This window comes from Callorhinchus milii, unplaced genomic scaffold (assembly GCF_018977255.1).
Source record: "Callorhinchus milii isolate IMCB2004 unplaced genomic scaffold, IMCB_Cmil_1.0 Scaffold4, whole genome shotgun sequence".
NCBI classification, from domain to species: Eukaryota; Metazoa; Chordata; class Chondrichthyes; order Chimaeriformes; family Callorhinchidae; genus Callorhinchus; species Callorhinchus milii.
Window position 1 is genome coordinate 54,603,366 of NW_024704745.1, and position 19,415 is coordinate 54,622,780.

The 19,415-nt window shown below is 40.6% G+C and overlaps 1 protein-coding gene across 1 annotated transcript in view; it reads right to left on the reverse strand.

Annotated features, from left to right (window-relative positions):
• LOC103184264 (deuterosome assembly protein 1) overlaps nt 1-16,764 on the reverse strand; it is a 41,344-nt gene extending 24,580 nt beyond the window's left edge. Inside the window, exons 1-9 of the mRNA XM_007902178.2 lie at nt 16,740-16,764; nt 15,589-15,645; nt 13,606-13,783; nt 12,380-12,475; nt 11,026-11,160; nt 9,424-9,537; nt 8,235-8,471; nt 7,623-7,768; nt 1,054-1,200 (exon numbers count right to left, since the gene is read on the reverse strand). Of these exons, the coding sequence (XP_007900369.2) occupies nt 1,054-1,200; nt 7,623-7,768; nt 8,235-8,471; nt 9,424-9,537; nt 11,026-11,160; nt 12,380-12,475; nt 13,606-13,783; nt 15,589-15,632 (1,097 nt within the window). The 5' untranslated portion in view covers nt 15,633-15,645; nt 16,740-16,764. The remainder of the gene's footprint in view (nt 1-1,053; nt 1,201-7,622; nt 7,769-8,234; nt 8,472-9,423; nt 9,538-11,025; nt 11,161-12,379; nt 12,476-13,605; nt 13,784-15,588; nt 15,646-16,739) is intronic.
• Nucleotides 16,765-19,415: the final 2,651 nt, after the last annotated feature.

Consider the following 19,415-nt stretch of genomic DNA (forward strand, 5'->3'; position numbering starts at 1 on the left):
CCCTCCCTCATCCCAACCCTGCCTCCCACACTCAGGTCCTGATCGCTAACTGTTCAGTGCCTTGGGACTTCCTCCCGACGTGAAAAGCGCTTTACAAATGTAATTTTGTTGTTGTTGAATATCCATTATGGTATGCTATACCTTATTTTTTTTGGTAAAATGTTCTACATCATGAGGAAAAATTTATTGGTGAATTCTACTGCAATAAAAAAGCTGAATGTAATTAATAATGACCAACTATCCTCTGGAGGGGGGAGATTGGCGGGTCTCCTTGGAGCTGAACTGGCTTCAAGGTGACATGCTTCGCAACAGAATTTTAGAATGGAGTCAACCCTTTCTGGCGGACTCCGTTGTCTGGTTTCTAGGCCGAGTAGGTCTGAAATATTCCAAGGCACAGTCGTCCTGGCTCATCGGCACGAATTGTTGGGGGAGACCAGTCACTGTGGGCAGGGAATTCGTCCCACTTAGCACCTGTTAACCCTGCAATCCAAAGTCCTAACAATTAGGGTGGTCTTAGTTGGACAACCAGGAAGAAAGAAGTTTGACCGGATGCAATTAATAAAGGAGTGAAAATTACAGAAGTAAAAGTAGTTTCTGAACTTTTTTTCATAATACAGTATTAGGAGAGCCATTTGTGGAAAGAGCTTTAGAGCTCCCTCTGGTGGCACATTCTATAATTTGCAAATAATAATAATCGTCTGAGGCAATGTGTTGTCTGGTATTTCTTGACAAACCTCAACACTTGTGGAGAGCAGGCGGCAGCTTCGCCTCTTCAATAACTTGAAAAAAATGAACTGGCAGAGGAGTCGACTACAGGTAGACAGAGAAGTGCTGGGTTGTGAAGGCGGGAGGTGGGTGGGGAAGTACTCGAATTTGAACCAAATTATAGAAAATCAAACCAAATCTGTGGTATTTCTAGCACAAGCAGTATTGTTCAGATGAACTCAAAAGTAAGCTCTTCTCAATGGAAAGTTACATTTCATTCCATTTAAAATTTTAATTTGTTATTTTATATTCAAAGTGTATACTTAGTCATTCAAATCCTGTACATACCCTGCCTTTAATCTGGTAACCTCTGACTGCAGCATTGTTTCATTTTTAATCTTTCCCTGAAGCTGTTTCAAAGTGTGTTCCAGTTCTGTTTTAAGATTGTTGACTAATGAGCTAGTCGCCAGCTTCTGTGAGCAGGTTTCCAGTGTCCTGCAGTGATAAATAAACAAAAAGCCAGTTATGTATCCAGAAGATTTAACTCCTATATGCTATGCTGCCTAGAAATATCGTGACTTATGAAATCTAAACAATACAAGGACACACAATTTATCAACATTGGATTCTAAAAAGAGAAGTGGCAAGCTGAGAAATTTCAACGTAGATAACTGTAGTTGCTTCCATTTAAACTGCATCAACAAGAACAAATAACACATTTTGTGAAGCATAATTTATCAAACTGAATAGCATTAAAGGTTCTTTATTTACAATAAAGTTTTTTGAGAGCTCGCTCCTCCTCAGGATCTGCCTGACTTTCTCATGCCATCTGTAAACTCCAGTAAAACTCGTCCTGGACTAAAAGCTTTCAACAAAATAAGCCACCACAATGAAGATTTAATATATTGTTTGTACAAAAGTTGCAGTTCTGGGAGGAGTGAGCTCAGATGGACAAAGCGTGATCTAGCGTGATGGCATGACGTGTTTAAGTGCATCACAACTAGGCGTTTTAGATTTTAGACAAATCGGCCTTACAGGTTTTAATAACATTTTATGCAACATATGATTAAGCCATTTATGATAGCAGAAATGTTACATTAGACTTAACAAAAAATCTACGTGATATATTTCTGTCCATTTGCTCTCCCTGTCTCCTCGTCTTTCTTGATCTCTCCGTTGCTTTCGACACTGTCGACAACTCTAATCTTCTCCACTGTCTCTCCTCTCAGCTCCACCTTCATGGTTTTGTCCTTGCCTGGTTTCATGCTTATCTTTCCCACTTGTATCTACCAATGGTTTCCACTTTGTATCTACCCACATGAAACCAAGCACCTGCTCCCTCGACCCCATCCCTAACCCTCTCCTTACCTCCCAGCTCCACCTCCTTGCCACCCAACTCACAGACATCATAAACCTCTCCCTGTCCATTGACACTGTTCCCACCCCTTTAAAAATGGTGGTCATTACTCCTATCCTTAAAAAACTCTCCCTGGACCCATCCCTGCTCTCAAATTACCACCCCATCTCCAACCACTCTTTCCTTTCCAAGGTCCTCGAACAAGTCGTTGTTTCCCAGCTTCGCTCCTTCCTCTCCCGCCACTCCCTTCACAAACCCCTCCAATCAGGTTTCCATGCGGCCCATAACACAGAAACAGCTTTGATCAAAGTGGCAAATGACATTCTGTCCATCTGCGACCAGGGCTCCCTCTGCCTCCTCGTCTTCTCGTACCTCTCGCACTGTCTCCCCTTCATCTCCGCAAAAGGCTTCACCTCTAGCCCCAGCACTGTCTCATGCGGTGTTCCTCAGTACTCTGTCCTTGGTCCCCTCCTCTTCAGTATCTATATGCTCCCTCCTGGTGACATCATCCGCAGACATGGGGTCAACTTCCACATGTATGCGGATGCCACCCAACGCTACCTCTCTGCCTCCACCCTAGACTCCAGGACAACTGCTGTCCTGACAGAATGTCTGTCAGACATCAAGTCTTGGATGAGAGTTAATTTTCTACAGCTGAACGTCAACAAGATCGACGCTCTCCTGATTGGCTCCCGTCAGCGTCTCCACACGTCAAGCACTGACAGGATCACCATCCATGGATGCGCACTCCACCTCACTGAGCCAGTCAGAATGTTGGGGTCTTGTTTGACACTTGAATATCCTTTCTACCCCACATCCGTGCCATGACCTGCTCTGCCTTCCCCCACCTCCCCAACATTGCCCGGCTCTGCCACTGTCTCACTCCACAGGCGGCCGAGACCCTCATACATGCATTCATAACATTCAGGTTCGATTACGCAAACTCCCTGTTTGTCGGCCTCCCCAACTCCTCCCTCCATAGGCTGCAGAGCATCCAGAACTCTGCAGCCCGTGTCCTCTCCCACATGACCGTGACCCTATCACCCCCATCCTCGCCCGACTCCACTGGCTTCCCACGACACAGAGGGTACAGTTCAAGATCCTCGTCTTTACTGTCAAACCCCTCCATGGCCACTCCCTCCACTCAGCGGGCTCCAGCCTGCTTCCTGTCCCCCACCTCACTATTGTCAGCCTGCCTTCAGCCACTCTGCCCCCACCCTCCGAAACTCCATCTCACTGCCTTGCCCCCCCCTCCCTTGCTTCTTCAAGACCCGTCTCAAGACCCTCCTCTTCAACTGTGCCTTTGGTCATCCTCCTGCTCGCCACAGTCTTCTCTTTCCTACCTCTGCAACCAACTAATCTCTACCAACCTGTCCGCTCGGTGGGAACTCATTAATAGGTAGAAGTTAGACTGGATCAATGGAATCATTCAAAAGGGCGCTGAATAAAACACCTGTATAGTAAAACTATGATGAATATGAATGAAGAACTGAAAAGTGGATTTAATACTTTACCAACCTTCCTGTTCCCTCCACTCAGCAGGCACTGGCCTGCTCCATGTCCCCAGTCCTGCCTGTTCCACCCTTGGCGGTCAGGCCTTCAGCCTTTCTGCCCCCACCCTCTGGAACTCCATCCTGGAATCCCTTTGCATTGCCGCCTCCCTCGCCTCCTTTTGTTGTTGTTGGACAAGCATAATGAGTAGTGACTTAAACAATCATTTTTGGATACAATTCCAGGTATTTACTGCGAAGTAAAGATAGGGCAATATTTGTCTGACAATTCTGCTTTTATAAATCGGATTACTTAGAAATTAGTTCCTCTGAAAATCCAATACTGTTCTTTTTTTCCTTTTTGTTCTCACTCTGCGATGTGAAAGGCACTATATAAATATAAATGTGTTGTTGGTTTGTTGATAATGAGTTTAAAAATTACTTCTAAAATACCAAAATAGTAAAAAATTGCTTTCCTGATTAAAAAAATCTGTTTTCATTTTGTTTCAGCATATTTGCATATGTGAAGTATGCTTAGTCAGTAACACCTGCTGGCCTGACCAGCAAATTGAGCTATATTCTTTTTCTAAATCCTGGGCATCTTTTGTGTGTTTTTTTTTTAAAAAGCACTGCTGCTGTTGAAAATTAAGAGCTACCTGAACAGTTCTTACATGAGTGGTAATTAACTCAGGCAACAGAGCCCACAAAAAGAGTCAGTCATCTCATAATCAGCAGCAGGACCATCTGCTAATGTAATCCAATGTTCAGCTAAATTAATCAAAATGTTTAACAACTGTGACTTTATTTGGCCATGATCCAAAACAGCCTCTTTTATCATATCTAGGCTTAACTATGCCAACTCGCTGCTTGCCAGACTTCCCAGCTCTTCCTTCCACAAACTGTAAACCATTCAGAATCTACAGCTCAAATCCTTTCCCACCCTAGTTTCCATGAGCCTATCACCCCCCGTCCTTGCCCAGCTCCACTGGCTCCCTGTCCTCCAGAGGATTGAGTGCAAGATAATTGTCCCCAGTTTTAAATCCCTCCATGGCCGTGCCCACTTTACCTCCATCATCTTCTTAAACTCTACCAACCCTACACTCGGCCTGCTTTTCACCTCTCTCACCCCACCTCTGTTGAATCCAATCCCCTGTTTTCAGGTGCAAAAACATTGATTGTCCAGCACCTTCGGATGTCCTCCCATTGTGAAAGGTGTTATATAAATGCTAAATAAATATTGTTGTTGGATACAAGTTGCTTCTCAACCAATTGTAATTGAACGTATAATTCTTCCATTAACTAAATACTAAATAAATGCTGTCCAAGAATGTTTTATTAATACTGGTATCAATCTCTAATATCCTGGCAACTACTTCAAGCAATACTTTGGTTTCAGGGATTCAAATATTAGAAGGTGTGCATTCTGAAGCTGGTAAAACAATTCAATTATTTTGAAGAATCAATGCATGTGATCCATAGGTCAGATATTGCACAGACAGCAGAATAATGGTGAACAACAATGAGGAAGATGATTTTTGAACACAGTCTAGTATCATTATGTGTGCATACCACTACTGTTGAATAAAGCACATTACAGTACTTTGTTTACTTCATGGCTGTCTGTGGGATATTGGTGCGTACAAATTTCCAAACAGTCATTACACTTTTCAGTAACTCCTAAGAAACGCTTTAAGGTATCCTCCTGACATGAAAGGCATTATACCAAGTGCAAAGACTATTATTATTATCTAATTATTGAAAATAAAATTTTAGATGGGTATTACCCTTGCTTACCCTTCGAAAATATTGAATAAGTTAATAAATAGAATTTAGCTAATTATTGGGATCAATTACATGAACATTAGTTAGTCTGTTATTTTTCATTATCTTAAAATGCTTACATCATCACTGATATGTCACAATCTAACCACGGTTAAATGCTATGAGACTTAGGTCAATGTCTTCTTTAAAATGATGACAATACTTTTAATATAAAATGACTGTTTCAATCTTCATGATTTACTGGTGCACTATTTCAATACAAATGACCTTTTCCAACATTGCTGTGTGGTCCAGAACACGTAATTCCATATTGATGTATAAAACTATTTTTCAGAACTATACACTTGAAACATTTTTCTGGAAAATGCTGGCACAAGTTGAGCCACTTTATTAAATGATGACTGAACCTAGGGTTCATTTGATGGAAAAATACAGAAACTGCCTGAGAGATCAAGGATACATTAAAAAAGACTCAACAATCAATACGGAAGAGCAAAACAATACTGGTGACAATTTGACTAAATGGTTTATTTTATCATCAAAAAATGAGTTACCTATATATTTCACACCACTTTAGTATAAAGATTAGTTCAGTTTACTGTACAATATTAATTGTTTCTTTACTTCTGTGAAATAAGAACTATTACGTATCATGTTTTAAATATGCATTTTCTAAAAATATTAGCTGAACTTTGAAATAATTAAAATAATTATTGCATTTGATATAATGCCTTATCACGTCATCAATGTCTCAAAAGCTTCACAGAAATTACGGTAAACAACAAATTTACATTTGTAATTTTTGTGGTGTTCTGTATTGAAGAATTGTGCAGCAGAATTAAATAAATAAGCACTCTTCTCTACATAACTTTAGTTTTATTTTGGCCAAGTTAAAAATTGAAGCGCATTTACAGTGAAGTTGAGTCATTAATGATCAAAATTACCCATGCCTTTCATGTCAGGAGGATGTCACAAGACGCTGGACAGTTCAGGGATTACACTTGATCTGGGAGTGGGAGCCGAAGGTGGTAGGGCCGAGGTGGGGGTAAGTGTAGTTATTGTATATTTGTGGGCAAATATGGCAGCCACTTGTGTAGAGCAATGTCCCACAAACAGCCATGAAGTTAATAACTAATTTGATCTCAGGGATTGTTGGCCAAGAAACCAGAAGGAACTTCCTTCTAATTTTGAATCATGTCACAGGATCTTTAATGTCTACCTGAACAGGCAGATGGGTCCTTGATTTAACATCTCACCCAAAGGATAGAGTTCACCAGTACTGCATTGGAGATCAGCCTAGACTACTGGGAGTTATAAGAAACAACATGAGAGATAATAGAATACTGTATGGTACACAATGGCTCCTGAGCTGCTGGTATCATAAAAATGGAAAGACAAATAAGGCAACTCATCAAGGATGTATAATGGAATATAGTTAGATAAGCTTAATTTACCTCTGGAAGAACTCAGTAGATTAAAGAAAGTCTGTGGAAGGAAATACAGTCAATTGACCCATCAAGCCTTATCCATGATGTGTCTAAAATCTCTCTGAGACAATCCTCAAAACAAAACTTACTGAGGTATTTTTTGTTAAGATAACTAATTGGGTTAAGTATGCTAGACTAGGTTCCACAATATCTAACAGAGCAAACATAAGTAATTGGTTGGGAAAGATAACTTTGGTCCATTAGTAATTTATTAAAGTACTTTAATTATCAGACTAATATCAATAACTGATTTACATCTAAATGGTACCACTGTGCATCATTTCTTCTTGGTGTTCTGCAGTTAATGTACTTTTAAAACCAATCTAGCACTTTTATTTTAGTTTGAATGGGTATTTTTGATCATTAATGATTCAATTTCACTGTAAATGCACTTCAATTTTTAAACTTGGACAAAATAAACCTATAGTTATGTAGAGAAGAGTGCTTATTCATTCAATTCTGCTGTACAATTCTTCAAAACAGAATGCCACAAAAATTACAAGGTAAATTAAAACTATAAAAACAAATGGGGTGCAAATTGAATTCCTTCCAAATAATTATATAAAACTATTTTTGGTGCCCATTAAATCAACAACATGCTGGACTGATTTGATTATGTATCAATGAAAACAAAACGTCCTCTAGTTCTATGTTTAGATCCCTGATGTTGGGAAGCCAGTTCAGTCTTGCAAGTTATCTGCATTAAAGTGTTAAAAAAAATCATTTTCTATCAACAAAATATGTGGAACAGTCATGATTTTAAATTATTGGTCATAATATGCACTCTGACAAGTTTCTAACCTGTTCATATTTGTTGTCTGTGTTATAACTCCTTTGACACTGGCTAGCTCCTTCCTCAGCTGTTTTTGTTCCATGTCACCCACTTGGAGCAGATCATCCCGTGACTGCAACTCTATTTTCAACTCTGAAAGTTCTGACTCCAGATTCTAGACAGATAGAACAATATATCAAACCCTTAATCTCATTGTTTTTTTGAGATACAATCTTTGTGTTTTAAGATTGATGGACTTTTAGAGTCTTTGGCTCTTAACTCAGGGCCAGGACTATGACAATAGTGTTGTAGGATTGTCTTCTTTTAACATCCAAGATACACCACGCAATGAGGTTCTTAGAAATTTAAAAAATTATCGGCATCAATCTAGGGAACAGAGAGTGTGGAATATAAATAGATATAAATAATAATCCTTACATTTGATAGAGCCTTCCATAATATAATACAATATACAGTAATACAGAAATACACCATAGAGCTCATAAAAGTTATTGGCAACTTGCTATTTTCTTGGAGGAAACAATTGGTCAGGTTCAAGAGCAGAATCTTAGAACTAGGTAGCAATTAGCCTCTATACAAATGTAATTTGTTATTGCATATTCATATATAACAACAAATACCTGACACCTCCTTTGGTAACATTTAATTTCCTCTAGTAGATGCTGCTTTTCCTCTTGATATAATTTCTTGTTCGTGGTCATATTTTCAATAGTAGTTTTCAATTCTTCAATGGTGGCCTCATCACTCCTGATAGTCTCTTCAGCACTCTTCATTCGACATTTTAAATTTCTAATTTCTGATTCACCAAGGTCCGTTGCATTTCTGCTAATCCACTGGTCTTTGTGACCTTGGATCTGCTGCTTCGGAAGTAAAAATAATAAATTAAAATGCCCTTGGAAAGGACTAAAGATATTGGCCTTTCAGCAAATGACTAGAGAACAAAACTTTTAAATTTAGTGGAAAATATTTTGGCAAAAAGAAATGGCAAAAGTAAGTCCATATAATACAGTACAACAAAAACAAGACTATCCTTTTGGTTTTACCGTAAATCTTGATGTTTGAATGTGTACTTTTACGACCTACTAATGGAAGTGATGGGGGAGGGGGGAAAGAGGTGCAACAATCTTTTCCTATTTGAATGCCAGCATAGATGCAGCAGAAGCTCTTTCCCTACTCATTTAATCTAGATAGTGGTGCTAAGATTAATGTCCAATCTGAAAGGATCAAGTGCTCTCCGAGACTATCAGGAAAAAATATGCAATGTATTGTTCCCATGTCTGGCCAACAATGTATGAATGATTAGCAATGTCTGTACTTGAAGAACAAATGCAATAATATCAATTTAAACATCTACAGAAAACTAACTCAACATTAAATAAATGGATGAATGATGTGTCATAAATGCATATTTTGTCTCAGTTTTTATAGAAGAGATTGATATAGTGGATTAGAAATGATAACCAGTATTATTGCCAAAGCAGAGGGGATGTTTAAAAGTCAGTTTTTACTGCGTTTTACTGATTTTCAACAATAAATATCCATTTTTGGTGAAAATCAATTGGGTAAAATACAACTTTCTGAAAAAAAAGCCAGATTTTGTTTGGGGTTTCACAATGCACATTGCAATTGATGCACAAATTGCCCATGACTTCCTTGTTTTCACATCATATTCTCTAAAAGTTCTACTTCCCAGTATGTCTTTTTTTGAATCCTTCAAATTAATTTTACGGTCATGTCCCCAAAAATGTATAAATTTAACATTGGTTTGGAAAAGCATACACACTGTTTTTAAGCAATGTATTTCAGTACCTGAATACATTCACATTTTTCACTCAGTGCTTTTCGCTGACCCTCCAGAGAAGCCATCTGCGATTGATAGATAAATCTTTGCTTATCCCATTCCCTGGATTTAACCCTGAATTCCTAAATAAAAATAAATGTATTGTCAAATACTTGTTCAGAAACACTTCATTCTAAAGATTTTTTAAACATAAAGCTACAGTGTTAATTCTTCTCTTTCTTCTTTCTTGGTCTTCCCATGCTGTGCGAATCCCGGAAGAACAACAACAACAACAACAAGATTCCATTTATAAAGCGCCTTTCACGTCAGGAGGACGTCCCAAGGCGCTGCACAGTTGGGTCATGACCCGAGCAGGGGGGAAATGGTCAGGGGGAGGGAAGGGAGGGAGCGAGGAGGGGGGAAATGGTCAGGGTAAGGGGAGGGAAGGGAGGGAGCGAGGAGGGGGAAGAGAGTCGAGAGGGGAGCTGAAGGCTCGGTCAAAGAGAAAGGTTTTGAGACCGGCCTTGAAGGAGGAAAGGGAGGAAGCAAGGCGAAGGCACTGGGGGATAGAGTTCCAGAGCCTGGGGGCTGAGAGGCTGAAGGCCCGACCACCGATGGTAGGGCGATTGGGGCGGGGGACGTGGAGCAGACCGGAGCCAGAGGAACGGAGGGTACGGGCAGGTAGGTAGGGGGATAGTAGGTCGGAGAGGTAGGAGGGAGCAAGGCCGTGAATGGCCTTGTAGGTGAGGATGAGGATCTTGAAATCAATCCTCTGGGGGATGGGGAGCCAGTGGAGGCGAGCGAGGGTGGGAGTGATGTGGTCCCGAAGCCTGGTGCGGGACAGTACACGAGCTGCAGAGTTCTGAATGAGTACACGAGCTGCAGAGTTCTGAATGAAGTAGATCCACAGATGGCTTGCTGTGAGATGCACAAGAACAATCTGGAGGGATTATAATAATCATTGTATTTAATACAACACTTTTCATGATGACATCTTAAAACTCTTTACAGGATTTACTGTAATGTGTAGTACTGGATATTTTGTAGGCCGCAGTAACCAATATCACAGTGGCATCACAGTAACCAATTTGTGTCCTACAAACAGACATGAAGTGATTGACCAGTTTTACTTGGGCGACGTTGGCCAGGACACCAGAAGAAACTCCCTTCTCTTTTTAAATAGTGTCATGGGATCTTCAGTATCAACCTAAATAGGCAGAAGAACCTGAAGGCTGGCACCTCGAAATATGCTGCACAAACCCAGCACTGCATTAGAGTGTCAGCCTAGACAAGTCTCAAAGTTCGGATATAGGGCTTGAACACATAATCTTCTGAGTCAGAGGTGAGAGTGCTACCATCTGAACCAAGCTGATGCAAGGAGAATGCAGCACTGGTATGAAATTTAGCATCACACAAATTTTGGAAAATATTTAAATCCTGCCTTAGTTTGGAAACTTTTCATGGTGTTCCAGACAATACAAGGATTGTGTTGGTGCGTGAATGTGCACGTGTGCAGAGTTGCGACTCCCTTGTAGTTTTTGTCCTGTCAGTACTTGTTGTGCTATTTTTCAGTAATTAATGTAGGTGTACATCAAAAACTTTATTGCTCAATTGAAAAATAAATTCCATACCTCAAGCTTTCTGTTGAGCCTGTTCAGTTCTAAGCGTGTTTCTTCACTCTCACCATTCTGTGCACTATAGGACTCTCTTCTTTGCTTCATTTGGTGCTTCTCTAGTTTCTCATAACTGTTACGCAGTTTGTATAGCTAAGGGATGAAACAACCAATCATTAATAACCGAACCTTCCAAATCATTGTTTTTATGAAAACAAATTTAGAAAGAAAAAGATAACAGATGGGCAAACGTAGAATAATGAAACATCATGCATAAACATGCCAATAAGGACTAAAACACTCTGTAATAGTGAACCATTAATAATAAGATATATTTTCAACATACTATAAACATTGAAACTCAAAAAAAAGCAAAGTATATCCAACTGAAGGCCATCAATTAACTTAGAAATAAACTGCATCTATCCTCCAACTAGTTATTTGCACCAAAAATATGCTTTAATTAATAACTAAAAAACAAATACAAAAGGGAAGCTGACATAATTTCAATACACTGGTTCCAATAATAAGGATTTTTCCTCTCTACAGTAAGGTATACAGACTCTTACATTTTTAAAAGAGCATAGAAAATTTCAGAGAGCTTTCTCCTAAAATTTTAAGCATGAAAAAAATTGTTCTGATGAGTAAAATTTAATCTGGGTCTATGATTATCCTATTAATGTAGCATTTCGGAGCATCCAAAAGTTTTCAAATTCTTAAATACAGTCTTTCATTTTGGAGACTTAATTTTTTTAACAATTACAGAAAATGGGCTTTGACTTTAAACTTGAGATAACAATTTGCAAATTCTGCACACTCTTAAATACTACGTTAATCTACATCCAGGTCGGATTTTACCCAAATATTTGGGCCCAAGAGTGCTCTTTGAAAGATTAGTCCATTCAGTCCCATTTCCCTCCTCTTCGATCGTGTCTTCAGCCATCTTCCTACCCCTCTTGCCCTCCACCCCTCCTGATCCCAACCCCTTGCTTGGATCCAAATCCCTGACTGTCAAGTGCCTTGGGACATCCTTCCAACGTGAAAGGCTACACAAATGTAATTTGTTGTTGTTGTTTATCCCATACCATTGCAAATTATTACTTTTTAGACAATTGCTTGGGATAAGGATTAATACTTTTTAAAAAAAAGTTACAAGTAAATTTGAGAAATCACAGGGTCTGATGGGATGCATGCAATCAGTCTGGCTGATTGACATCAACAGTGTTTTTGAGTACTGAGGACCTGCCAGGCTCAGGAACCAAACTACAAAAATACTTAATTCTGACATTCCTTTGCCAGGTTGTCTCCTTCAAGCCAGGACTCATCAATTGTTCAAATTAGGTTTAAATTTTTATCAGTGAAGATGACTTACTTCAGATTTAAAGTTGTTCAGCTGTTCTTCATACTTCTGCACCATTGCTCTGTGAGATCTTTCAAAGCCTTCCAATTGCTGACGAAGCATTCCCACCTGGAAAACAGAAGCTTTACTTTGTTCTGTCCATTTCTTCAAATATTATGATGACAGTAAGGTGCAGATTAATTTTTTTGGATAGATTTCAGAGGGGAAGGAAAACGTTTTTTTGTTCAGCCGGGAGTCTGACACACGCAGAAACCAATCACTATGCTTAGGAATATACAAACCAAGCTGAGAATTCCATGCATCCCACCTATACATGACAGCCAGTTTGTGCACAGCAATGTCGCAGCAATGTCTCCCTGAAGCAAATGACCGATGTTATTGTTGGCCAGGACACTTGGGAGAATCTTCCTTCTCTTTTCAAATACTGTAGTGTCTTAGATGGTGTAGTGTGTGCCGTAGTGCTGTTTTAGATAATTATTTGGGGAGGACAGGTTTGCAGGGCTATGGGGAGACAGCAGGCGAATGGGATTGATTTGGGTAACTCTCTTGAAAGAGCCGGCACACACACGATGGGCTGAATGGCCTCCTTCTGTGCTATATAATTTTCTGATTCTATTTCATGGGATTATTAACATCCACCTGAAAAAGCAGGCGGGCCTGCAGATTAATGTCTCACCCAAAGAATGGCACACCTGACAATACAGCATTCCCCCATCACTGTATGGGTGTAGGTCTAGACCAGTGTGGCCAACTTGTGCCCCATGGGGCAGTCAAGAAGCAGCTTGATAAGTGTATTAACTTTGGAAGTAAGCATATTACTTTTGTTCTGTGTGCTACCCAAATGATAATAGTAGAATTGCAACAAGGTAGGGAGCAAAGTCACCTGAAGTCAGGCCCACCTCCTAGCCTTTACTCCCATCATTTGAGAAGTGGAGATCACAAAAATTCTAATGATGTTTCATGCATTTCATGCACTTTCAGCCACTACGCCCCGAAACTGTGGAACATTCTCCTTCAATCCCTCCGCCTTGCCCGCGCTCTCCCTTTTCTCAAGTGCCACTTGAAAACCTTCCTTATCGACTGTGTTTACCTCCCCCAGCTCAGAGTCAGGCTTCGAGTGGAGATGTCACTTTTAGATATATTAAATGAGTTTCTTTTCTCAGTTATTAACTGACAGTGCAAATTAATACTGACCATTATTGCAAACCAAGTCTACTAGGAACTAATTAGTGCTTTACCTCTCGATGTTTTTGATCAAGGCAAGTGCGTGCATTGGTCAGTTCCTGCTCTCGCACCTCAAGACGGGTTTCCAAGACTTGTGATTGTCGTTCCCAATCCACTTTTTTGCGGTTCACCATTATATCAATCTGTTTCATTAGTTCTTGGAGCTCTGCTTCACATGACGAATCGCTGAGACTGTATTTAACAATAAGGAAAGTTTTTTTGTGTTTAAAGACTCAGATAAACAATGTCATTAATTAAAAGAAATATCTGGGAGATTTTCTGGAGTACAAAAAAAATCTATAGCTCCCCATTTTAATTCTTTCCATTTTAACTGTATATTTTTGCACTCAGAGACTGGTTTATTTGGATTTCCACTCTTGAATAGCTGTGATGACATATCTTGAAAAGACAGCCCATTTTGTCTGTGCTGATGGTTCTTCTCCCAAGCAGTCTATTTTAATACTATTGCCCTACTTTTTCCCCTCAACCTTTACAACTGGGAAATCTTGTTTGCTGAGATCAGACTTCTTAGAGGTAAAAAGAAGTGGATGACTTTTGAGTCATCTGGCTGCAGCTTTCCTCTGCAAAGTGATGTCAATGGCACTTCTTCTGCACGGCTCAGTGAGAAGCAGTGCTAACATTAGCTGAACTCACATTTATACAATGTGCAGTTAGCTATATTAGAAGTGCTTCTTGTGCACAATACACATGGATGCAAGGTGCAGGAAGTTCAATGGTGGGGGTGCAGACTTTGAAGTTGGCCATTTTAAGTGCAGTAAAGTGACTAATTAATGCCTGAAGCCAGGTGTTCCATGCTTCTGGTTGGTCTGGGTATACAGTAGACTCCTGCTATAGACAAGGAAGCACTGTATCAAAGGATGTCATAACTGGGTTCTTCTGAATTATTTTTCTTTACAAGTTTAGCCAATTCCTTTTTAAATGTTGTTTCTCTGTGTGGAATGCAGACTCTCTCTCTCTCTGGAGTGCTCTGAGATGCTACTGACATGAAGGGCAAGATAAACATGCAATTTGTTGTTTTTAACCTAATTCTGGACAGCATGAGACACAGATTGGTGGAAGCCCAAGTTTAGGGACCACAGAGCGAGTGTTGGGGTACTGTTGGAACTCAACTAATTAAAATAGCTTCCATTGAGAGCACTGGCTGGCAAGCACCCCAATGCTTATCCAGCTACATTAGCAACAACATACCCATTAGTGCTTTCATCCACAAAACATACAGTTACTACACTTTACAGTATATTCTGTGAAGTGCTTTTAGATGTCTGAAATACATGATCAGGCACTATATCAAATGCAAGGATTATTATTTGGCTTTCAGAATTAACAAGAGCTGAGTGGGACGATTCCCTGCTCCAATTACGTGTTTGCACCACCAATCCTGCTGATAAGCCAATCTGGTTAATTTGTCCTCAGCAGTGTCTTGCAGTAGTGCGATCTCACCTGGTTCAGCACGAGACTTTTAAGACAACAATAAATTACATTTGTATAGTGCCTTTCACATTGAGAGAACGTCCAAAAGCGCTGGACAGCCAGGGATTTAGAGCCGAGCTGGGGATTGGGATCAGGAGGTGTGAAAGACAGGGAGGGTAGGGGTAGGAAGGTGACTGAAAACGTGGTCGAGAAGGTACCAGACAGGTCGATATGGATTTAGCAGGTCACAAAGGTAGGGGGCAGCAAAGCTGTGGAGCGCTTTGAAGGTGAGAATGAGGAGTTTGAACTCTATCCTCTGGGGGATAGGGAGCCAATGGAGCCGACCAAGGATGGGGTGATAGAGTCACCTCTTAAGGGTTAAATCAATTTGATATTCAGTTGCTAAGCACAGCACCTTGGAGCCTGTTATTGATTATTGTACAGTAGCGCAATGTTACTATACTTTCCTTCTTACATTTCATCCTGATAATTTTGTGGCTCAGTAAAGTTGGAGGAATTATCATGGCATACATGCTATTTATAAAATGCAGAACAATGATGAATACCTTATTTGACCATTCTTCTCCAACCCTCTTATCAGTTGCTCCATGGCATCAGTTAATCTACAAATTGAACAAATGTAATAGAAACCATTGTACATTGGATACTGAAATATGAATCTCTCAAATGTAATTATACATTCCAAAGCACTTCAAGACAACATCTGTCAAGTGTAGTTCTGGACTATGGTATTTGTAAGCATTGAACATCTAATCTACATCTACATTGAACATCTAATATGTCTGAAGGATTATTTGACACACAGAGAAACTCCTTTCTCTTTTCAAATTGTTTCATGGGATATTTAATACCATCTGAACAGTTAGACAGATACTTGGTTTCAGTTCATCTGAAGCACAGCACCTCAAACGATATGCTCCTAGTAAGGAGTCCTGTAGCTCAGTGGTTAGAGCACTTGCTTTGCAAGCGAGAGACCTGAGTTCAATTCCAGGCAGAGGGTGAAACCTTGGGCAAGTTTCCTTGCTCCACACACCTAATAATAATCCCTCCAAAACCCAAAACAATAATAAATTGGTTATTTCCATCTACGACTGTTTGTGGGACACTGCTGTGCAGAATTGGCTGCTGCGTTCGCCCACAAATATACAGTCAATTCACTTTACAGTGTGTTCTGTGAAGCGCTTTGGGACGTCCTCCCGACGTGAAAAGCTCTATATCAAATGCAAGGATTATTATTATTATTAGGCACTGGATTGTCAGCCTGGAATATCAATTCAAGCTCAATGTGGGATTTTAACTAACAACCTTCCTGGATCCAGAAATGAGAGTGCTATCAAGTGAGCCAAGTTGACATTGTTTTTATACTCTTTATTACAGGATTAGTTGGTAATCCACAATGTAGTATAATACTAAAACACATAGGCTAGGAAGATGTGAACTTCAATTTTTGTCTGTGTTGAGTCAATTGACCTTATCTGGGACACAAGCAAAAATCCAAAAGGGGAAAATGGTAAAATAAACATTCAGATTTCCTTCCTCTAACTGCTATTTGGTGGTTCCTACTGGACAGTTCAGGTGTGTAAACATGAAGTGATGACAGTAAGCATCAACACACTCTCCAAGGTCAAATAGTTAATTGATACTCTCTAACCAGGTTCACATCCACACAATTCAAAAATCATTTGAAAAGAAGTACCTCGGTTGGCGAAATTTATTTCCTTCAGCACACGAACATAAGATGTGTGGAAGAAAAAAGAAAATCTTATTTCAGATTTTGTGCTTTGGCAAAACTTTCAACATTGCAAAAAAATTATTTCTCTGGCTATAAAGTGAATATTGGTGATCTTGCACTGATTTGGAGAATAAATCATGACCAAAGCATGAAATAAAACAGAGCATTACTTGATACTTTAAGACAATTTTACAATTGCTGAATCTTTTGTTTCCCGATGTACTATTCCCAAGCGCTCTGGGACGCTACCCTGCGTGAGGGCACGATATAAATGCAAGTTGTTGTTGTATTAACAGAAATCATAACACTATGGCAATATCATCCAATGTATTCAAATTAAAATAATGCACATTTCTCAGACACAAGATTAGTTTAAAGCGCACATGTGTTCTTCCACGGGCAATATCAAATGACATTAAGCTTATAATCAAGTAAGATGATCCTGAGTGTTCAAAAAGGAAAAAAAAAATGTTTTTCTTTGTTGAATCTCCACACACTACACTTGACCTCCTGCACTGTCTGAGAGGACGAGCCGGAGCTTTGCGTCCTTTTTTGAAACAGTGCCACGGGATGTGTACTGTCTTCGACCCCCTAAAAAAAAGATAGAAGAGACCTCAGTTTAACATTCAATCAATGTGCTTTGGTCAAACCAATGCCCTCCCAGTCTGGCGCTGCATCTGGAATCACAAATGCATCTCAGCGGTTTCTTGTGGCAGAAACTGACCACTCACTCTATATCTGTTTAATAAAACAAAAAAATATTTCAAGGGGGTAAGACCTAATGTTGAGGTTCAGGTGGCGGTGACAGACATGTCACAACTGATGCAGTTCCAAGCGATATAGAGAAGAAGTTCAAATGAAATCCGTCACTGGGAACCCTTCAAGCGTTAGTGTTACCTGAGGTCCACAACAGCACAGTGTTAAGTTGCAGCGGTGCGGATTAAACCGCTGGTGCGCACATCAGGACACGAGGCGCCGACTGACTCCCATTGAGGAAAGCGCTTAAAAACCTTCACAAAACTCTACCAGAACACATCCATCCATTCGCCGCGACGGTACCGGGTCCCGGGGGGGGGGGGGGAGGGGGGGGAGGGCTGCAGCCACGACAACAACAACAACAACAAAAAGTTTGAAGAAAACGCTCTCTCCGGTTTGTGCGCACAGCCCGTGACTGGTGATGAGAGGTTAACCGGTGGCGCTGCCCCTGTGGCGCTGTGGCGCTGCCTCTCTGTGGGTTGTGCTGCCGCCACTTGCGTGTGATTTCGCGCTGTTACTGCGATTGGCCGCTTCGGGCCCCTTCCCTCCCGGGCAGCGCCGGGGGGTGGGGTGGGGGGGGGGGCCTCGCCCTGTGGTGAATCCCCGCTGCGGCTCTGCACTTTCCCGGTGTCCCAAAATTCAGCGTTAGGTGTTTGACGTGGGGTCGCCCTTCACTGCCCCTCTCGGGGCTTCACTGCCACTCTTGACGCCCATTCACGTTCCAGTCATTGGCTGAAGCCGTGAGAGCGAACCGAACGGTTGTTGGTACTTTCACCGATTGATTTAGAGCAACACATTGCAATCAAACACGATCGCAGTTAACAGTCGACTCTATCATCTATATCACTATATTATGTATATTTATCACCGCGTTGTATCTATCACTATATATATCACTCTTAGCAATATCTATTGCTGGTGTGGAGTGGGGCCACGAATTGGATTGTCATATGTGTGTGTGTGTGTAAGTACTGTAACTGTGTTGCTCCTCATTCAAGAAAAGCCGTTCAGTGTGTAAATTGTGCAATTGCATTTAATCCTCAATTTAGAAACCAAAGTGGGACACAAGGTCCCCACCCACCGATTTACGTAAAATATTCTAATTCTCCAATTGACAAACCATCTGGACCAGAGATATAGACAGAGTAGTCAGTGGCAGTTCAAATTAACGTGACCTTTTCCATCAAGATATAGAGAAAATAGCCTCTGCTTCTGGGTTCCCCCAACACACCCCACAAACTGCTGCACATAATTGCGTAATATTCAGATAAATATCAGGGCCACTATTTTGGAAAAATGTTAAATGCAGTTTCTGATGTATTTTGGATATCATACCATATATAGCCAGTCAGTGTGGTTTTTTTTCCACACGTATTGCCTCTAAAACTGTTGAAACACTAAAAGGGCTGATGATTCTGGCAGATTGTCCTATCCCCACTCTTCAGCCTGTTCCCTCCTCCCCAAATCCTACTTACCTAATTCTGCAGAGGTTCCCAAAGCTCGTGGACCAATGTGTTGGGTTAGTGCTGGAGTTTAACCAGCCAACACTGCACAGCTTTCCTGTTGCTTTTCCAACTATGACCCCCCTCTCCCCCCCACCCATTAGGGCTTTGCCATTTGGGAAGGTTTCCTTCAGTCTGCAAATCCTGTCAAAGAACTAGAACTAGAGGTCATAGTGTTAAAATCAGAATGGGAGGTCCAGAACAGAGATCAGGAAAAACGTTTTTGCAACAAGATTACATTTGTATAGCGCCTTTTACGTCGGGAGGACGTGTGGTCGGAGTGTGGAATTCTCTATCGCACTAAGTTGTTGGGCAGCAACTGGGCACATGGTTAAGAAATTAAAGTTGAGTGAAATGGGGGGAAAAATAGATATGGGAACTA